The 21,497-nt window shown below is 37.7% G+C and overlaps 1 protein-coding gene across 4 annotated transcripts in view; it reads left to right on the forward strand.

Annotated features, from left to right (window-relative positions):
* The window catches only part of dennd1a.S (DENN domain containing 1A S homeolog), a 486,461-nt gene that overhangs the window by 215,197 nt on the left and 249,767 nt on the right, over positions 1 to 21,497 (forward strand). For all 4 annotated transcript variants that reach the window (XM_018232034.2, XM_018232036.2, XM_018232035.2 and 1 more), the window contains exons 6-9: positions 419 to 488; positions 2,061 to 2,141; positions 10,261 to 10,314; positions 17,238 to 17,348. In XM_018232034.2, the coding sequence (XP_018087523.1) occupies positions 419 to 488; positions 2,061 to 2,141; positions 10,261 to 10,314; positions 17,238 to 17,348 (316 nt within the window). The remainder of the gene's footprint in view (positions 1 to 418; positions 489 to 2,060; positions 2,142 to 10,260; positions 10,315 to 17,237; positions 17,349 to 21,497) is intronic.

A 21,497-nucleotide genomic window follows, 5' to 3' on the forward strand; every position in this document is an offset into this window, starting at 1 on the left:
CAAATTAGGGACGGGGAGGGAAATTGCATGACTTTTTGTCTCAAAACAAGGAAGTAAAAAAAATGTTCCCCTTCCAACCCCTAATTTGCATATGCAAATTAGGATTCGGTTTGGTATTCTGCCGAACCCCCAAAGGATTCGGGGGTTCAGCCGAATCCAAAATAGTGGATTTGGTGCATCCCTAATTTTTGCCAAATTACTGAATGCTCATTGTAATATGACACGTAGACAAATGTAACCCTTTTGTAACACAAATTAAAACTTGGGGTGTATTCACTGTTGAACCATTTACATTATTTGTAGGGCATAGAAAAACCCCCATTAAATGGTTAAGTTTATTTGCCCACTGCATGTAAGAGACTGGTTATAGACAGAGCCTCAATATTTATTTTGCTGCTATCTGTCTGCTTGTTTCCAGCTACCTCCCATGGTTTGAAGCGTTTTACAAACTGCTGAACATCTTGGCAGAATACTCCTCGAAAAATCAGGTACTACCAGAAAAATATGTTATACTTTGTTTCTAATTGATTTATGTGGATAGAAGTAACACATGCCACCCAGGATCCAGTTATTCCTTAAAATGCTTACAGAATTTCTATAATTCTTCACTGTTCTCACTAGTGCACAGTTAGTTGCTCCACTTTGCTATACATAATGTTGATTGCTTTTGTGTACAGGTATGGGACCTGTTATACAAAATGTTCGAGACCTGGGTAATTCCGGATAATGGGTCTTTCAGTAATTTGGGTTATACCTTAAGTCTACTAGAAAATTCAAGATAACTGGTCCCATACTGTACATAGTTCTTTCTTACATGGTCTTTCTACCTATGCAGAAAAGGATCAATCATTGTGAGCCAGACTACATTTGCTGTTTAATGCTTGTTTGAAATGATATTACATTTATCCCCTGAAATCAAGACTTGAAATCAGAACAGAGCCTATTTAAAGAGCAAGTCAAACCCAAAATAAAAATGTGCCTAATAAAAGAAAACCTAATTCTATGCAATATACATTTCTTACAAATTGTCTATGATTTTTAATTTATTTGTATATGTAATGGTATTTAAAGCAGTGGTTGTTTGTCCCTCTGTTCTCTGGCCTGATGACTAAGGGCACGGACACACATGCTGATCTTAGCCGCGTCTTCAGCGCCACGGTTTTTGAAAAAGCTTAACGCTGCGTATACGTTAGCTTTATTGTGCCTTAGCTTAAGCTTACACCGCTAAGCCTATCTACGGGACGGTCGGCTTTCTTTAAAAACTGTGGCGCAAACCTTTCTGATAATGCGATTAAGATCTGCATGTGTGTCCATGCCCTAAGACTTTTGAAACAATGTAAGACAAGGCAGCTGATTAACAGACCTGAGACTTTTGCAACATTGTTTAAAAAGTAATAACCCGGTGTTATTGAAATGCTGCTTTCAATTGCAATTGTTTTTACAAATAACTTTAAATGCACTGACATTTTTCATAAGTAACGGATCCCATACCTGTACAGTATAAATCACCACTTGCATACTAAAAGTAGAAGGAAGGGGCTGAATTCATTATGTCATTGTACCCTTTTTTCTTTTTATTATCCAGTGTAAATATTGAGGTTTAAAGGAAGCAATGTATTATAACACATGAAAACAAAATAATGTCACTTTTAAATTTGCTTTGGCTAGACTAACATGCCGTTTTGTTTGGCTTCTATGAACATATAAGAAGCAGCTTACTGGTATAAAGAAAGTAATACAATGACATTTATAACTGTAGTTGATTCTTGGACAAAAACTGTGTCTTACCCCCTTTCTTCAGGCTGAAGTACACTGGTCTAACACTGACTTGTCATAAAGTATACAAGGACTTAGGACAGGGAGGACGAAGAGTAAAGTTACATAAAATAAAAAAGTAATACATCATTCTGTCCGCTGTAAACACTGGTACTGCATCTGTCATGAAGAGGCCAGGCAACGTCATGAACCTAGGAGAGAAATCTCCAAGACCAAAACTATTGACAAATGTCAAAGTCAAGACAATTCTGTCTGTGTAATTTAATTGATCTACATTTTTCTAGGACTCCCAACGCAATGAACTCCTTAAAACTCTTCATGGACATCCAATTCCAGAACCTGGAACGCCTATGCACCTGAGTGTGGTAAGACAATGTTCTGATTAACTCTCTAATGCTTCTTCCATTATACAAAATATTTTTCTGCAGCTAGCCTCTACCTGCCTATAGATGGACCTGGTATTTGTGGGTATAGCCTACTGAATAGATCATTGACTATCTACTAGTGCCAACCTTTCAGTCATTGTAATGGGATTGCCTTTTACAGGAATTGAAAAATATTTGTTTACTTGACAACCCAAAAACTGTGAACAGTGAATATTTAGTATAGACAGTTAAAGGAGAAGGAAAGCTACGGAGGCATTTTATTGCCAATAGATTAGCTGCAATAGTGCAAGCTAGAACACCATATTTATTCTGTAGAATGTTTTACCATACCTGAGTAAAAATCTCTAGAATCTCTCTGTTTGTTTAGGATAGGAGCTGCAGTATTAGCTTGGTGTGACATCACTTCCTGCCTGAATCTCTCCCTGCTCTGGACTCAGATTACAGCAGAGAAGGGGGGGGGGAAATGCTGTGTTTCTTTTGACAGGGGACTCAGAGCAGCATTACTTTGAGGGTTTACTGGTATATTTAAATGGACCTTTCTGATAAGGCTTACTTAGTCTTAACCTTTCCTTCTCCTTTAATATACAAATCCAATTACTATAGGCGTTACATTACTATTCCCCTGGGCAGAAGGGTAGGAACTCTATGGGGAGTGTGTGCCTTAAGGTGGCCATACACGGGCCGATAAAAGCTGCCGACAGACCGAGTCGGCAGCTTATTGGCCCGTGTGTGGGGGCCCCCGACGGGCTTCCCCGATCGAGATCTGGCCGAAAGTCGGCCAGATCTCGATTGGATGGGGTTAAAAATCCCGTCGGATCGCGGCCGCATCTGTTCGTTGATGCGGTCCCGCGATCCGACCGCCCGTTTGCGAACGTGAAGGATCCGATCGTTGGGCCCTAGGGCCCACGATCGGATCAGCCCGATATTGCCCACCTCAAGGTGGGCATATCGGAGGGAGATCCGCTCATTTGGCGACATCGCCAAACGAGCGGATCTATCCGTGTATGGCCACCTTTAGTGTTCATTCAGGCAGCGCAACCATCCAGGGGGCAGATTGCATTATGCACTTTGCAGCAGATAAAATAACCCGTGTGAAGTGCACACATAATTTGGTTCCAGGTTGAGTGTGTAAACATTAAAGGAAAACCATACCCTAGTATACTGATCATGTAAATAAACCATTTGCATAATTATATACTTCATTAGTGTGTGCCACTGGGTAATCCTAAATAGAAAATTGCCATTTTAAGAACTAAGGGCCGTCCCCTGGGATCCTGGGATTCACTGTGCACACAAATAAACCATACATATTACATTTGGTCACATGAGCCAATTAACAGACAGAGTTCTGTGTTTTGCTTCCACACTTCTTCCTGTTACAGTTAGAGCTGCAGTATTTCTGGTCAGGTCTGAGGTGACACAGAGGTGGCACAGAGAATATCCTAAAATGGGGGCTCAAGGCAAAGGATGCAAAAGGGCAATATTTACTTAAATATATATTTTGGTTTGGTAAGATTCTTTAATATGCCACTTAATACCATTTAAATTATCTTGGGTCATATTAAGTGGCATGTTAAATACTTATGAAGTTATTATGTCAAGGCTAAGGTGCATAATTAACAAATACAGCAAAATTGCAAATAAATCAGAATCTCAGCGAACAGAGATCTCCGTGGGAGAAGGTCTGATAGCAAATAGAAGAGAATTTAAAAGGGATGCAATTCTACCAAAGTCTAGAATTTGAAAAGATAATGATTAAGGTATTCAGGAGAATATTATTAGAAGTATGTAATGAGCTATTGGTTTATAGGTGGTTGTGACAGAGTTGTGAATTGCTTCAAATGTGTGAGTAGTTGAAATGTTACCCTGAAGACTATAGCATGGCAAAAGCTCAATATAAGAACAGCAGCATACTTTGGGGATTGGGGGGGTGAAGTTGCTAAAGAGGAAGCAGCGTTGTTAAGGAGAAGGCATTTTTGCTATTAGCAGGTCATTGGTGAGTTGTGTTAGAGCAGTTTCAGTGGAATGTGGACAAAAAACAGATTGTAGGGGTCAAGCAAACCATCATCAGAGAGAGAGACAGGGTCAGTTGGTTATATACTAGCATTCAGAAGAGCTTTGAGATAAGGAAATGCAAAGATGTGGGATGGAGGTTACATAAATTGGAGGAGACATGGGAGGGTTTTTCAATGGAGTGAATGTTTTAAATGGTAGGGCAATATATCAGTTAAGTGAGGAAAATGAATAAAGGGGCTATAGCTTTCATTAGAGAGGGTGAGATTAAGTAAACATTTTTAAATAACATAATCAAGGACAGGTATTTAGATGAGTGGTCATGGTCTTTTTAGCAATGGAGAAAAGGACAAGAAGACTGCAAAGTTTTCCTGGTTTAGAAACTTGATTTAAATTTATAGGAATTATGACCAAGAATCTTACCATTAGATGAATATGTGGGAGAATCAAGGGGTGATTCTGGCCCCTTAGCTGCCCTGGGGTAGTCATTGTAATGCCGGCCCTGTCCTGGTCCAGGGGGGGCGCGGGGCATGAACAATGCTGCCTGAAGCAAGGTTTTCACCTTGGCTCATGGAAGGGAACACCCCTGAGAAAATCAGAGTAGAGCGTTAGGCCGGGGAGGATGATAACAAAAGAGCTTAGAGACCAGGGCTGGGTCAAGCCGACAGGGTGCCATACCACCCGTGTGCACATGCGCCATAAGAAGAGAAGGGAGGGGAGAGCAACCAAGGGGAAGGGCAGGGGAGTGATGGAGGGTGGGGAGAGGTGGGAAGCAAGAGCAGCAGGGGATCAAACCGGACTATGGGTAGGCAGAAAACCTTTGAACAGGTACCTGCCCAGCGCCCCCACATCATTGCGCCCTAGGCAGGTGCCTCTTCTGCCTACCCCTAGTTCTGGCCCTGTTCGGGACAGCATGGACATTGGGATTATTTATGGGATTTTGCAAATGATGGAGGGGTGTTCGAGGAAAGAAACTAAGAGTGCAAGAAAGTGTGAGGTTGGTCAAAGAAGTAGATGGCAGCAATATAATGTGATACATGAAACACAAAAAGAATGAGCATCAGAGGTGAGAAATAATAGGGAAGATATAGATGTAAAATATTTAAAAGGTTGATAGGTGCAATGTTTAGCAGTAAGAAAACCTATCCCATCTCTTACACTTTCTCCCACTGTGGGATTGTGACTAAGGTGTAAGATACATACAGAGTAGAATAAAACATGCCAGTACAATAACAAATAGGGTTACATGTGATAATTGGAGTAAAGGTGGCCATACATGGGCAGATTTTTGAATAGACATAAAGTATGGAGATATAAAATACGAAAAAATCCCTTATCCGAAAGACTCAAGGTCTCCATTCTGGATACCTGTATACCTATTGCAAGCCTGCAACTAAACATGCTATCTGGCTGTTGTTAAAACCCTATTTAAGTTAGTTACGCTATTCCATGTCCTTATACTTTTGGCATTGGCTGAAAAGTTTTGTTGAGCTGCATTCCGAAGTCACCCCATTATCTCTTAAACCCATTCATGAGATAAAACCGGACCATGTATTTGATCCAGTATTACTGGAACCAGCCTCAATCTTTTTTTTTTGCTCAAGAAGGTTTTTATTGAAAAGCAAGTAAACAGATACAAGACACGGGTAAAACATTCCACATTTTTACATTCATGGACACAGGTTATCACGTCAGTTGAATTACAACAGGGATAGAAATGCAATATACAAGAAATAAGCTATACACTAGGTAGTAGCTCCCTCCTGCGCCCTGAGCCAGGAGCCCCACACAACTTCATATTGAAGGAGGTTGTAGCCTCAATCTTTACTTTAAAGGAGAACTAAACCCTAAAAATGAATAGGGCTAAAAATGCAGTGTTTTATATACTGCACTTATTGCACCGGCCTAAAGTTTCAGCATCTCAATAGCAGCAATGATCCAGGACTTCAAACTTGTTACAGGGGGTCACCATCATGGAAAGTGTCTGCAACACTCACATGCTCAGTGGGCTCAGCTGTTGAGAAGCTAATCTTTGGGGTCGTTGCAAATTATCAAACAGGGCTGATTATTAAATTCTGATGCTAATTGCACTGATTTCTGTGCTGCCATGTAGCAATTATCTGTATTAATTGCTAAGCAACCTTATATTGTGGCATTTATATTCTATGTTTACTGTATATTGTGAGTGGGTCCCTAAGCTCAGTAAGTGGCAGCAGCTTAGAGCATGTGCAGTGAATCAGCAGAAAAGAAGATGGGGAGCTACTGGGGAATCTTTGGAGACACAGATCTTTACTGTTAAAGGGCTGTGGTTGCCTTGGGCTGGTACAGAAGCACAAAACATAATGTACAACATTTCTAGCTACTTCTTTAGTTTAACTTTCCTTGTCCTTTAATAATCAAAAGACTGCATGTGTTTTGAAACACATGCAGCTTTAACTAACATTATTCCACTATTCAGTCTTATCAAGATCTAATTTCCACATTATCAATGGTTAGTGAGCAGTTTAAAATGAAAAGATTCAGAACACAATGTTTAATAATATGTAGATAAGAAAACAAAAGGAAACCAAGATACAATATGAGGGAGTGCAGAAGAAGAAGACGCAATAAAAGTCCCAGGGTAAGGAACAAAATATGTCTATGTTTATTGTTTGAATGGTTAGAAATAATTACTGACACATGTGGATGTTGACAGATCATGACATTTCATGTTATGAAACCTCTTTGTATATCAAACTGTTGGAGCTCATGAGGAAAAAAAACAGCACTAAAATAAACTCTATTGTTTCACAGTGCTAAAATACATTATCAGTATGAGCCACATTTATGGAACATTACTAATTTAATCGTTTACTTGCTACAAATTGCAGGCATGTAATTTGATTGAGACTGGCCTTCCAGTTTCTGGGTTCAAGCTTATGACAGTAATCAGTAGGAGACACAATGGGGTACTTATACCTAGTTCTCAACCCCCCGAAAACACCTTTTGTGTTCAATTATTATTTTATTAAGGCTGTATAAAGATATAAATAGATATAAACAGATACAAAGATACAGCAAATGTTTGCAGGTGCAAGGCTAAAATTAACTAAGCTTTATCAGAAAGGTCTATATAAATACACCATTAAACTCTCAAAGTAATGCTGCTCTGAGTCCTCTGTCAAAAGAACCACCTCATTTCTTTCCTTCTATTGTGTACACGTGGACTTCTGTATCAGACTTCCTGTGTTAGCATAAACCTCCAGGGCTAGGGCTTGAGCATGCTCAGTTTGCTCCTCTTTCCCTCCCTTTGCCCCCCTCCCTGCTGTAATTTGAGCCCAGGGCTATGAGTAAGCAGAGATAGCAGCTGCTATCCTAAACAGAGAGAACTTCTAGAGCTGTTTACTCAGGTATTGAGAGCATTCTGCAGAACAAATATATGGGGTTATGTAATAAAAGGCACCAAGTTTGCCCTGGGGCAGTAACCCATACCAACCAATCAGCAGGTAGCATTTACTAGTCACCTGTTTAAATGCAAGAATCTTATTGGTTGTCATGGGTTACTGCTCCTAGGCAAACATAGTGCCTTATATTACACATGGGGGTAGTGTTTAGCTTGCACTATTGTGGCTAATCTATTGGCAATAAACTGCTTCAGTAGCTTTCCTTCTCCTTTAAGTCTCTTGGTGCTATCATTGATCACATACCCAATCTTCTATATTTTGCAGTTTTGTTCATTGGGTTCCCTGGAATGTAAGGTTTTACTGGTCGTTGGGTTAATCCCTATTTTTAAAAAGCCTGAAACCACTAGTGCTTAACACTCATCTCTTTAACAGTAGCTGACAAGTTTCATCTGTTTGGCTTTGATAAGTCACCAGCTGGCAAAGAACATGACCATCCCATGTGACAAGTAGTTTTCTGTAACCTGCAGGACAAGCTGCCTTTCTGCCTGCTGGTGTTCTGGCTTACCTTGGCCTCTCTTTCAGGGCAGTGGCATGGAGGAATGCTGACAGCCTCTTCACAAGTAGTCAAGTAGAAACTAATTTCAAAGAAACAGCCCAAGGACTATTTTGTTTGGGTGTCTTCTGGCATATGAGCTATTCAGAAAGTCCCAGTATCACTAGGGGCACTGAGCTGCCTTTTTTTCTTCCTCAACATTTTGATCTGTGTTTGATGTTTGTGATGTTCTGTCATATTCAAACCACTGCGTATGAAATCAATTAAACTTTGTGCTGCCGGTTATGCTCATACATATGGCTTCTGTCTAACCATTTTATCTGCTGGAAACTTTTGTTATTGTTTGTTATTTATCACTTGGTTAAATTGCTTTCTGAATCTGAGAGGTATAAAGAAATACTTTTTTATTGGATGCTATATGTATCACAGCAGAATCGACTGACCCCTCCTTTCCTGTGTTTGTAACCAGGGGCGCTTTACCAATGAGGCTAGTTGCAGTGGCGTAACTAATTATTACTGGGCCCCACAGCAAATTATTTTTCAGGCCCCCAAAATGTTTCGAAGTTGATTTGTTTTACCAATATTAATTGAAACTTAATACGAATTAAGGCCTCATGGGCCCCTATGCTTCCTGGACCACCCTGCAGCCGCAATGTCAGCTTCCTCTGTAGTTACGCCACTGGCTAGTTGTTTTAGGCAGCAGCAAGCTGTCTCAGGGTGGCCAGGGTTGTCCCTGTTAGTAACTTGTGAATTAATGCAGAAATATAGAATTCAAGTAACAACTTTGTCTCATTCATTGTCCCTGCTACATAACACTGTCTGTTTTTGGTTACTCTGGTAAATCCAACCTTACTGTATGTCTGTTTGCTAATACTCCACTTCATAAAATACTCCACTTCATAAACATGTTTCATATCTTAAGTACCCAGAAACGTCAGCTAGACAGTATGTATATATATATATATATATATATATATATATATATATATATATATATATATATATATATATATATATATTTATATATATATATATATATATATATATATATATTATTAACATGTATTTATATAGCGCCAACATATATACATATACAGCAGCGAATATATAATAGCAGGACCCCTTTGCTATTATCACCAAAAAAACTTTTCCATAAAGCAGATGCACTACTTGGGTTAAACATTCTCATTTGTGAGAATTTCATCAGCTGGTTGCAAGGGTCAAATTTACCATAGCAATCAGGCAGTGGTTTAAATTACAGACTGAATGGTGAATAGGTGTGGTCCTCCGTAGAAGGTAGCAATAAATTGTATCTTCTCCGCCCATGGTGCCTTACGGGAGAATTAAAACTCTTATTTTGGTATCTAGGCAGTGCTGTGTGTATGGCACGAGACAAGTAAATACCTTCTGATTTCAGAAGGCTTCACTTTGCATCCTCACAGAGCAATACTTTCTGGCTATAGAGCTCACTGATCAGTGTCAGACATTCCTGCTGATGACACTGGAAAAACCTCCTGGTGGGCCCTCTTGCTATTAACCATTTGCCTATTTCATGGCCATTCCCTGTTTGTGTATGGGAACCAAGAGGCTAAATTCTGTAAATAGAATAGATTACAGTATGCAAAGAAAAGACTAGAATAAAGATAAAGCGGTTGAATGAGGAGAGGGGTGAGAATAGTATGGAGAGTGATATATTGTGGGCTCTTGCCGTTCAGTCCCAACAACCAGGCAGAAGAGAAGGCAAATAATTGAAACTTTATTAAACAAAACACGACTACCAATGGAAAGTTTGCTTAGAACAAGGTGTTTTTAACTGAAAGGTGAACTACCTCTTTAATATTGTTTTGGTTTAAATGAAAATCAGCAGATGTCACATGCAGCCAAAGTAAAGCAACATCTCTCCAATTGTTTAGACCAGCGAACTGGAGAATTGGGTAAGGCCATTTGCCTTGACTGGAGTATTGGGTACAGAACATACCGTGTCCCCATTTAATTTTCCCTTTTCATGAGTCTGATTTCTTTTAATAGTGTTTTTGGTTAGTTCTTTCTTGGCTTGGCTGCATTCTTCTATTATGCATTCCTCTCAGTTTCCTCTTTCAGATATTGTTACTGTTCTTACTAACTAAAACACATCTGATTTTCCCTCTAGCATTCCCATTTTACAGTGCCTGATTCTCAAGAATTGCCCAGTATACCAGAGAATGTGAGTATAGTTTCTTTTGTACTTGATCACTTTTTTATTGTAAAAAAACAATGCTGTTATTCTTTTGTTAAGCTTAGTCTTATTTCTCTTAACCAGCCGTTAGATCTTATTGCCAATAATTAAATTATCGTTTTTATAAATAATGAACAACAAAGTAAGATGTTTGGTTTGCAGTGTTTAATTCTATTTGCTCTCTATGCTGATACTCCCTATTGTGTTGGCTGTGTTCAGTTTGTACAGGTATGGGATCATTATCCGGATCTATAGGCAATACTCTATTTTATCCAAAAAAAATCCAAGTTTGTAAAACTGATTTGCTTTTTCTCTGTAATAATAAAACAGTACAGGTATAGGATCCGTTACCAGGTAACCCATTATCCAGAAAGCTCAGAATTATGGAAAGACGCCATTATAATCAAATAATCCAAATTTTTTTAAATGATTTCCTTTTTCTCTGTAATAATAAAACAGTACCTTTTACTTGATCCCAACGATTATATAATTAATCCTTATTAGAAGTAAAACGAGCCTACTAGGTTTGTTTAATGTTTACATGATTTTCTAGTAGACTTAAGGTGTGACGATCCAAATTACGGACAGATCCATTATCTGGGAAATGTCCAAAGCATTCTGGATAACAGGTCCCATACCTGTACATGTTATTAATGAGCCTCATTTTTTTCTGTCTATAGACTTATCCAGAGCGGGCAAAGCTTAGTCATCAGTTCTCAGAAAATGTAGGGGGTCCTTTTTGGCTTCATATTAAAAAATCAAAATGTGCTTTCTCTGGAGAGAGATGGATCATTTAAGGTGTTACAATTACGATATTTCCTGGAAAAGATCTTTCCAAGAAAGATTGTTTATTTCAACACATGTGTAGAGCTGAATCGTCAGATATACATATAAATAATATAATTTTACCTGTATCTGACGATGCAGCACTAACAATGGCCGATGCTCAGGTGCCTTCAAAGGATCCCGATCAAAATTTTCTGGCTGTCCCGATAGTTGACTGATATCCAAGTCTTCTGCCAATATGGGTCGGCTCATCTCGCACCATACACCCATTGAATATGGAAAATCTTTTTGTACAATATTATCTGTGTGTCTATGGCCACATTAACATAACATTGGACTAGCGATCTTCAGATTAATTTTCCAGCCCTGGAGTCCGTGGCCCTCTAGGTGTTACCAACTACTATCTCCCAATGCCTCTAGCATTAAACTTGGGAGCTATATTCAGCAACACCTGATGTAAAATCAAAACATGGAAGCTAAGGTATTGCTTCCAAAGAATTTGTTTGTCCAAAATATGAATTCATTATGGGCGTCATAAATACAGAATTTTCTTTCCTACAAGCATCAGTATTCATGTAGGCGTCTAAGTGTAGATAAATACAGCCAATACCCCATCATAAATATTAATGGGATTGCAATGACTGACCCGCAGTGTGCAGCATAAAATCAGAGCATTTAAATAATTACTATGTTTTAAGAGAGTCTAAGTGTTTTCTGCAGAGGTGTAAGAGTCTATTTGTCGAGTAATGGTTCTTCATGTGTAAATCTACCTTCAACAATATTAGCCACCATGCTAATTATCATGCTTTGTGTTAAACAAGTGCAAAGAATGATCTTTGCAGAGCTCTTTTGGGCTCTTGTGAGAGGCTGGAAATACAATGAATGCCATTCAGTTGTGTCATGTAATTATGACTTCTTTATGTTTAGCAAAGCAGATATTGGACGAGGGCATGAAATAAACTGGCAGTGACTTGAAAAATTATTATTTTTTAAACAAAGAAGGCCTAGAATAATCAACAGAGCAGAAAAGAGATCTGTGGTATAGGTAGCCCTTCTCAGTTTGTTATTGGCTCTGTCAGTCTTTTATAGATAGTATCACAAACCAGTCACACGTCATATTAAACAAAAATATTATAACTCACTGTTTATAGCTGCCTTACTAGATATAGATTGGCACTGGGTAGCATGCTTCAGAATTTGAGCTGTATGCGCTCAAACACATGCAAATGAGAGTTTATCACCAAAATCCTCCTTTCAACTTTGATTGCTATGCAGATCCTGACTTTCTTGATCACCCTTGACTTAAAGGAGACGGAAAGGCTAAAATTAAGTAACCTTTATGAGAAAGGTCTATATAAATACACCAGTAAACCCTCAAAGTAATGCTGCTCTGAGTTTTCTGTCAAAAGAAATGCAACATTTCTTTCCTTCTATTGTCTACACATAGGCTTCTTTATCAGACTTCCTGTTTTCATCTTAAACCTCCAGGGCACGGGCTTGAGCATGCTCTGTTTGCTCCCCTACCCTATTCCCCCCTCATTCCTCCCCTCCCTGCTGTAATCTGAGCCCAGAGCTATGACCGAGCAGGCAGAGACTCAGGTAGGAAGTGATGTCACACCAAGCTAATATGGCAGCTGCTATACTAAACAAACAGAGCTTCTAGAGATATGGTAAAGCATTCATCAGAATAAATATAGTGTTATAGCTTGCACTATTGTGGCTAATCTATTGGCAATAAACTGCTTCAGTAGCTTTCCTTCTCTTTTAAACAATATACCCAACTATAGAGCATTTTAACGAATGATCCAAAATATACTATTTGTTTGGAACGAGCCTCTTCCATCCCCGTCATATTGTTTCCTTTTGCTACGCAACTTTGGTTCAGAATGCACAGCAAAGCAGCCATTCTAAAACAAGAACAGGCAATAGCATGCAGGAAAGCCTTGGAGAGAAAAGAGGTCTCAAGGTAATATAAACAGCCAATTCTATGCACCATATGAACACAATCCCTGAAACACATTGCACAGTTTAAGTGATCCTATGAATTTAGTTGTGCCTGTATTTTCCAGTCCATGATTTTACAAGAAGTGCCATTGGGTTATTACTTTTATTAATGGAAAATAGGAACATTTCACGGTACAAATATGCAGTGATATTATACCAGTAAGGCTGCATAGAACTGCTTTGCATTTACAACCTATTGTCTGACATACACTGCTTAACCCTTGTCTGGTGGGGAATCCTAGTTCTATAGCGCAGCATGCAAAGTATTTTTTAACAGAAAAGATAGTACAGGTATGGGACCTTTTATCCAGAATGCTTGGGACCTGGGGTTTTCCAGATAACGGATCTTTCTGTAATTTAGATCTTCATACCTTGCGTCTACTAGAAAATCATGTAAACATTAAATAACCCCAATAGGCTGATTTTGCTTCCAATAAGGATCAATTATATCTTAGTAGGGATCAAGTACAAACTACTGTTTTATTATTAAAGAGCAAAAGGAAATCATTTTTACAAATGTGGATTATTTGATTGTAATGGAGTCAATGGGAGATGGCCATTCCTTAATTCGGAGCTTTATGGAAAATGGGTTTCTGGATAACAGGTACCATACCTGTACAACAATTAAATCTACCTTTGTAGTTTATGTTGCAGTAACAAAATTAATCTTTGTCTCTCTCACATATCTTATTTTTACAGATAGCTGATGTAGAAGTGACATTATGAGTAAATAAACACACACAAATAAATATATAAATATTATCATTGATATGTATATTTATGGTCAAAAAAAGCTTATGTTATTTTAGGTTTAAAAATGTTATCACACCTGGAACTTTTCTTAACAACTGTGAGTAAGTTGGCCTTTATCTGGAACAAGCACTCTGCATCCAAGCGAAACACCTCTTTAAGATCAGGCTCATGCTTTTTTATAGTCGGCAGTAAACTTGGTGTTTATAGAAGACTTTACGCAGCACTGCCAGAAGCAGGTATTTGGGTCCCTTAGCCTTTAAGGATGCATGGCTAGCACAACCCTTCTACTTCTAGAGAAGTGGGAAGCCTTAAAAAATTGATGTCAGATGGTAAGGGCTGCAACTGAGTCTTTCCAGATATTTTGTATCTTCTCAACGTTAAGCCACTTTTTGGTACTAACGCGCCTGCTTAAGGATTTCATGGACTGATTTTGCAGCCATGGCACTTCATTCTTAGCACAGTGTCTCTTACTCAGCTTGGACTCTTTCCCCTTTTCTTTTTATTTGTTTTAGGAAGGAAACTCATATCTGTGCTCTGTAAAGTAAAAAAGATAAAAATATTTCCTGGTGCCTGCTGTCACCCTTTCGGGCTCAGAGCACTTACATTCTAATGTGAAATCCAGTCTCTTAACATTGGTACAGGTATGGGATCTGTTATCCGGAAACCCATTATCCTAAAGCTCCTAATTATGGAAAGGCCATCTCCCATAGACTCCAAAATAACCCACATTTTTAAAAACAATTTCATTTTTCTCTGTAATTATAAAACTGTGCCTTGTACTTAATCTAAACTAAGATATAATTAATCCTTATTGGAAGCAAAAGCAGCCTATTTGGGTTATTTCATGTTTACATGAGTTTCTTGTAGACTTAAGGTGTGAAGGTCCAAATTATGGAAAGATACGTTATCCAGAAAACCCCAGGTCCCGATCATACCTGTATACATAGATTTGCTGCAACTGCAGTATATACCGATGTTATATGTATGGAGATTGTGTTATTGTTTGATGTTATCAAATCTGTATGAGGACATTAATGGTGTAGGCATAGTCTAGATCAGGGGTCCCCAACCTTTTTTACCCATGAGCTAAACTCAAGTATAAAATAATGTTGGCGCAACACAAGCATGCAAAAAGTTGTTGGGGCTTCCAAATAAGGTCTGTGATTGGGTATTGGTAGCCCCTATGTGGACTTGCAGCCAACAGGAGGCTCTGTTTTGCAGTATACATATTTTTTTATACAAATAAAGCTTGTCATTAAGCCAGAAATTCAAAAAGAAGCACCTGCTTTGAGGCCACTGGGAGCAACATCCAAGGGGTTGAAGAGCAACATGTTGCTCACGAGCTACTGGTTGGGGATCAATGGTCTAGATACTGAATCCGTTATCCGAAAACCTGTTATTCAGAAAACTTCAAATTACGGAAAGACCATCTCACATATACACCATTCTGTTCAAATAATTCAGATTTTCTAAATCATTTTTTTCTTTCTGTAATAATAAAACAGTAGCTAGTATTTGATCCAAAATAAGATATAATTAATCCTTATTGAAGACAAAACAAGCCTGTTCTGTTTATTTAATGTTTACATAGTTTTTTTTTAGTAGATCTATATTACAGAATTATCCATTATCCATAAAACCCCAGGCCCCAAGTATTCTTGATAACAGGTCCCATACCTATTGACTATCAACATGTTATATGAAGGTTTCAATAGTACAGTTGCCAGTACAGTATTTGAAGGTGTTTTTATTGCAGTTAGTAGTACATGTGTGGGACCTGGGGCTTTATGGGTTCTTTCCATAATTTATATATTATGGATACCTCTTCATACCTTAAGTGTAAAAAAATCAGTTAATTAAACCAAATAAGTACAAGGTATGTACTGTCCTATTGTAAGGAGTGCCCAATGGTGCACCCTTCCTCTTTGGTGCCACGTCTAAGATGGCAGCGCCCGCCAGCATGATGGCATCATCGTGTAGACATCATCATGCTATGTTTTGGCACCAAAATAAATAGACATTTAAGGACCTGGGTTCAATGCCGAGTATAGGTCTTGCTTATTGAAGTCCCAGTGTGTGTTATATTTTGCTATTTGTCTGATTCCTGGTTCCTGAACCTTCTTCGTTGTTCCTGACTGTTGCTGCCTACCTCTAACTTCTGCCTGGATTATGACTTGGACTGTCCCTGCCTGTCTGGATTGCAGCTTCCTCCTTGGTCCAGACTTCAGCTCCTGTAAGAGCTGTGTGGCCTGACACTTATTACAGTCTTTTACTGTAGCAGATGGCCTCCTTCTTATTCAGAGATTTCTGAATAACGGCTTTCCCGTTTTTCAGTTTTCAGTTTCCAAAATGTAGGTTAAAATATATATTGTTTGTTGATATTTGGCTGTGTAGTGTAATCAAGAATATTTAGTGGGTTATTTACCAAATTCCAAAGTCCGAACTAACTAGAATACATGATTTGACCATATTTATCATTAAAAAAAACATGATTTAATCAGATCAGTGGAAAACTCAGAGCGAAAACCTGAATCGTACAATTTTTCTGAGGTTTTTTCCAAAATCGCTTAATTTTTCAGATTTTTGCCTTAAATAGTCAGTTTTTCAGGCCAATTCCAGAGCAGACCACAGAAACTTCAAAATAGGATAGGGACCTCTCCCATTTACATATACAACCTCTGCAGGTCTGAGATGGCGGATTTTCAGATTTAGACTTTTTGCATCTTTGGATTATAATAAATCTCGGAAAAAAAATTGTTTTTTTTCATTAAAATTCAGATTTTATAGATTTTTTTTGCCATTTAGACTTTAATAAATAACCCCCTAAGAGTGCATCTGTTCATGATAAAATGTAGGTGCTTCTGTGGAGCTCGTGCAGAGGCTATCTATAATTGTAGCTTATATATGCAGGTTCTGTCAAATCAGAATATGCAGGAACTCAGAGTGAAGAGAATGGAGAAAATATATTTTCAGTGCAACAGATATAGGTGTATCAGTACAGGGATGTTTACTACTTATAGTAATGCAGATTTGTTCTTGTTCTTCCAATCTATTATATACACGTATTGGATCTGTTATTCGGAAAACCAGAAAGTTCTCAATTATGGGAAGGCTGACTCTGTTTTATCGATAATAATAATAATTCATATTTTTAAACAAAAACATTTCAGTTTTCCCTGTAATAATACAGTACAGTAAATTTTTAGTAGACTTAAGGTATGAAGATCCAAATTACAGAGATCTGTTATCCGGAAAACCCACAGCTCCCGAGCATTTTGGATTAACAGGTCCCATACCTGTATAACCAACTGTTGAAATCAAGGTGCGTTCCAACTGGTAAATTAATTTGCATTCATTGTGTCTTTCAGAGAAATCTGACAGAATACTTTGTGGCCGTAGATGTGAATAACATGCTGCACCTCTACGCTAGTATGTTATATGAAAGAAGAATCTTGATTTGCTGCAGCAAACTCAGCACGGTAAGATCATCTCCTATACACCCAGATTTCCTCACTGGGATTTTTAAATTGTGCTTTTGGTTTTTACTAAAGCAAATATACAAATATCTAATGTTTACTTCTGGCAGAAATGGGGATAAATTTAAGACAACCACTTGCTCTCTATTATCATACTAATGGAATGTAACCTCAGATTTCAGTTCATAATGTAAAATAAATGTCATTAAGGGCCTTATTTATCAAAATCCGAATTTTTTCAATTTAATCTGATCGGTGACAGACTCGATAAAATCAAGTGAAAATCCAACTTGAACTATTTTTTCAGAGATTTTTCCTGAAAAGCTAGAATTTTTCTGATTTTTGTTCGAAAAGTCAGAAATAGTTGGATTTTCGGGCAGACTTTCGCTCAGAAACTTTCAAATAGGATAGGGACCTCTCCCATTGACTTGTATATAACCTCGGCAGGTCTGCGATGCCGGATTTTTGGATTTGGACTTTTTCCAGCCATAATAAATCTCGGAAAATGTGTGTTTTTTTCCCCCCACTAAATATTCTGATTTTATAGTGAAAAAACACTAAATTTTTTTTAACTTTTTGCATTTGGACTTAAATAAATAACCCCCTAAATATTTGAATGAACTCATCCTAAAAATAGCTTCAAATGTGAAGGCAGTAGCCATTTACTGTATCTATTTTGTTTAAGAGTTGGTCTGAAATTTACCCTTGACTTCACTTCATATTGAAAAGAAGTCAAAGGTATATTTTCTTAAGGTGCTTTTAACGTCCATGTACTGATAACTATAGCAGCCTTCAGATACATTTTTTTGAGAAGTCCTCCTGCAAAATGCTATACACAAGTCATGACCATGGATTACTCAACTGGGAGCGATAGGTATAATCTGCAGAGTCCATTAACAGAATAGCAAACAACTCAATATAGATTTATAATAGCAGTTTACCTCTCAAGTTAGGTTGGCTATTGCACATCTGTGTGAAGATATGGAGAGCTGGAGAAAGACCACATTAATGTTTTTATTTGGTTTCTATGGAAATACAGTTTTACATGGATTTTCAACCATGGCTCACCCACAGATCCTGATCTACAAATGTCAGCCTCAGCAGGAAGCTTTTAGGGAACCGGTACCTTGTTTTTAAATTGCACCAGTTTCTGTTTATGGTACAATTGGGTCCCTGATACTGTAATACTAAATATTTTTCAACTACAAGGATCCGTTATCTGGAAGCTTAGGCAGAAAGTTACGAATTTCGGGAAGGCAATCTCCCATAGACTTCTTTTCAATCAAGTAATACAATTTTTTAAAGCTGATTTCCTTTTTCTCTGTAATAATAAAACAGTACTTTCTACTTGATTATAACTTAGATACAGGTATGGGATCCATTTTTCGGAAACCCATTATCCAGAAAGTTCCAAATTATGGAAAGGCCGTCTCGCATGACTCCAAATGATCTAAATTTTTAAACATTATTTCCTTTTTCTTTCTAATAATAAAACAGTATCTTGTACTTGATGGCAACTAAAATATAATTAATACTTATTGGAGACAAAATCAGCCTATTGGGTTTATTTAATGTTTACATGGTTTTCTAATAGACTTTAGGTATGAAGATCCAAATTACGGAAAGATCCATTACCTGAAAACCCCAGGCCCAGAGCATTCTGGATAATGAATCCTTATTGCTGGTGAAACAACACTATTGGGTTTATTTGAAGGGGTTGCTCATCTTAAAAAGAACTTTCAGTATGATGTAGAGACCATTAGTGATATTTTGAGACAATTTGCAATTGTACTTTTATTTCAATTCGTGGTCTCTGGATTATTTTGCTTTTTGTTTAACAACTCCCCAGTATCTAATTATAGCAGCTGGTGACTAGGGTCCAAAGTATCCTAGCAACCAGGCAGTGGTTTTGATTGAGAGACTGTAAAATGAATAGGAGAGGGTCTGACTTGAAAGCTAAGTAATTAGAAATAGCAATAACATTGTAGCCTCACAGAACAATTGTTTTTATGTCTGCTGGTTTCAAAGATCCCCATTTGAAAGCTGGAAAGGATCACAAAAAGAAGGCAAATAATTGAAAAAAATCAAGATCAATTCAAACGTTGCTCAGCATTGGCCATACTTCAACATACTTCAAGGTAACTACCCCTTTAATGATTTGTAGCAGACATATTGGTATGGTGATCCAAATAACAGAAAGATCCCTTATCCAGAAAACTCCAGATCGCAAGCGTTCCATATAAAATGTCCCACCCCTGTACTTACAAAACAACAATGCATGGTAGATATAACAAATAAAATAATGCCAGCCAGCCAGTTGTAAATATTTAAAAGATTATATCAGCTATCATGATAGTACATACTACAGGAAATGTATGTTATCCAGAATTCTTGGGATCTCTGATTTTCTGGATAAGGGATCTTTCTGTAATTTGGATTGCCAAACCTTAAGTCTGCTACATTTAGCCGTAAGAGAAGCGCTCTGTGGTGCTTGCTGGAATAACCCCTGCCGGGGCAGCTTTCTGCTGATAGGAGCAGCGGCCCGGGGTTTCATGTAAGTAAATACATTCAGTTGGGGGTGCCTAACATTTGGCACCACCAAGTGGTAAACGACTTTCCTTCTCTCTAAAACCAGTAGGATTTTTGCCACTAATGGATTCATGCAGCTTAAGGTGGCCATAAACATAACAATTACGGTCTTTCTTGGAAAAGAAAGATTGTTCGTTTCAAAACGCGTTTCGGCTCACCTGGAGCCGTCATCAGGATAGTGACAGGAAGTGTGGTACATCAATAAATAGCCCCCTAACCCAATCATAGTTAAGTTCTAATTAAAACAGCACCTTTTAAAAAACAATCTGTTATTACTAAATGTGAATATATTAATCTAATATCCAATTAGTGACCATTATACATTAAAGTGCAACATATATCCATCTATATTGACTAAGGTGACTGGAATTTTAAGTGGAAGAATAAAAATACATGTAGTGGGTTAAGAAAACATTTGTATCTACACTGTATCATTTGTATATACTGTTACCATCTATAATATCTACAAAAATGTAGCAGCTAAATATCAAACTAGTTACCATTTAAAATGGTGGTAACAGTATATACAGGTGCTGTTTTAATTAGAACTTAACTATGATTGGGTAAGGTGGCTATTTATTGATGTACCACACTTCCTGTCACTATCCTGACGATGGCTCCAGGTGAGCTGAAACGCGTTGATACACCATGCACAAATAAAGATTTGCTGATATACTCTTTATGGCGGCTGCTGTGAGTGCTTTCGTGGACTGTTACGTGATTGGTGAGTGCCAATAAATTTATATATATATATATTTACAACCATCTAATAGGTTTATTATTACAGAGAAAAAGGAAATTGTTTAAAAAAAAAGTTATTTGCTTAAAACTGATTCTATGGGCGATAGTCCCAAATTATAAATATCATTCAGAGCTTTCTCAACAACAGGTTTCCAGATAAAGGATTCCAGAACCTGTTTACCGATGATAGAAGTAGAAAAAAAGAAGTGGATGCAGATCACAGGGTGATACATTGTTAAAGGCCCAGTATATTTTAATGCTTTTTATTTTCCCTGGGTCTGCTTAATGAAAACATTAAAACCTGAATATTTATTGTATTCAACAGCTTTTATTGTACGCATTACAAAGGGTTAAGATATAAACAGTCTGTGTACAAGCTGTATCATTATCAGTTCCATTTAATAATATTTAGAAATCCATGTAGAAGTGGAACGAAAAGTGCAATAAGCATTGGCAAAACCTTTGAACAGGTGAACAGGCATATACATAAGACGGGAATTACATGAAAAAGGGTAAACATCAGAAACATTTATAATTGCCCTGCTCTTCTCCACATCTATAGCATACATATGCTTTCATCATTTATTTGTTTTGGTTTTTGTTACTGACTGAGCTTGTTTAGAGGCTGTATAGATTTTTTTTTCTCATTCATTTTTGCTAGAGGTTCATTTCCCAAGAATAGGTAAAAGCTAGAAGATGTGAGTGTGTTGCTGCATGTAGATTGTGAATGATTTGTTCAAATCTTGACACCTAGGTAGGGACAAGAAGCTTAACCTGAGTTTTGTCTGATTTGATAGAGTCGCCATTCTGGGTTGGGGATAG

The sequence above is a fragment of the Xenopus laevis genome, chromosome 8S (assembly GCF_017654675.1).
Source record: "Xenopus laevis strain J_2021 chromosome 8S, Xenopus_laevis_v10.1, whole genome shotgun sequence".
NCBI lineage: Eukaryota > Metazoa > Chordata > Amphibia > Anura > Pipidae > Xenopus > Xenopus laevis.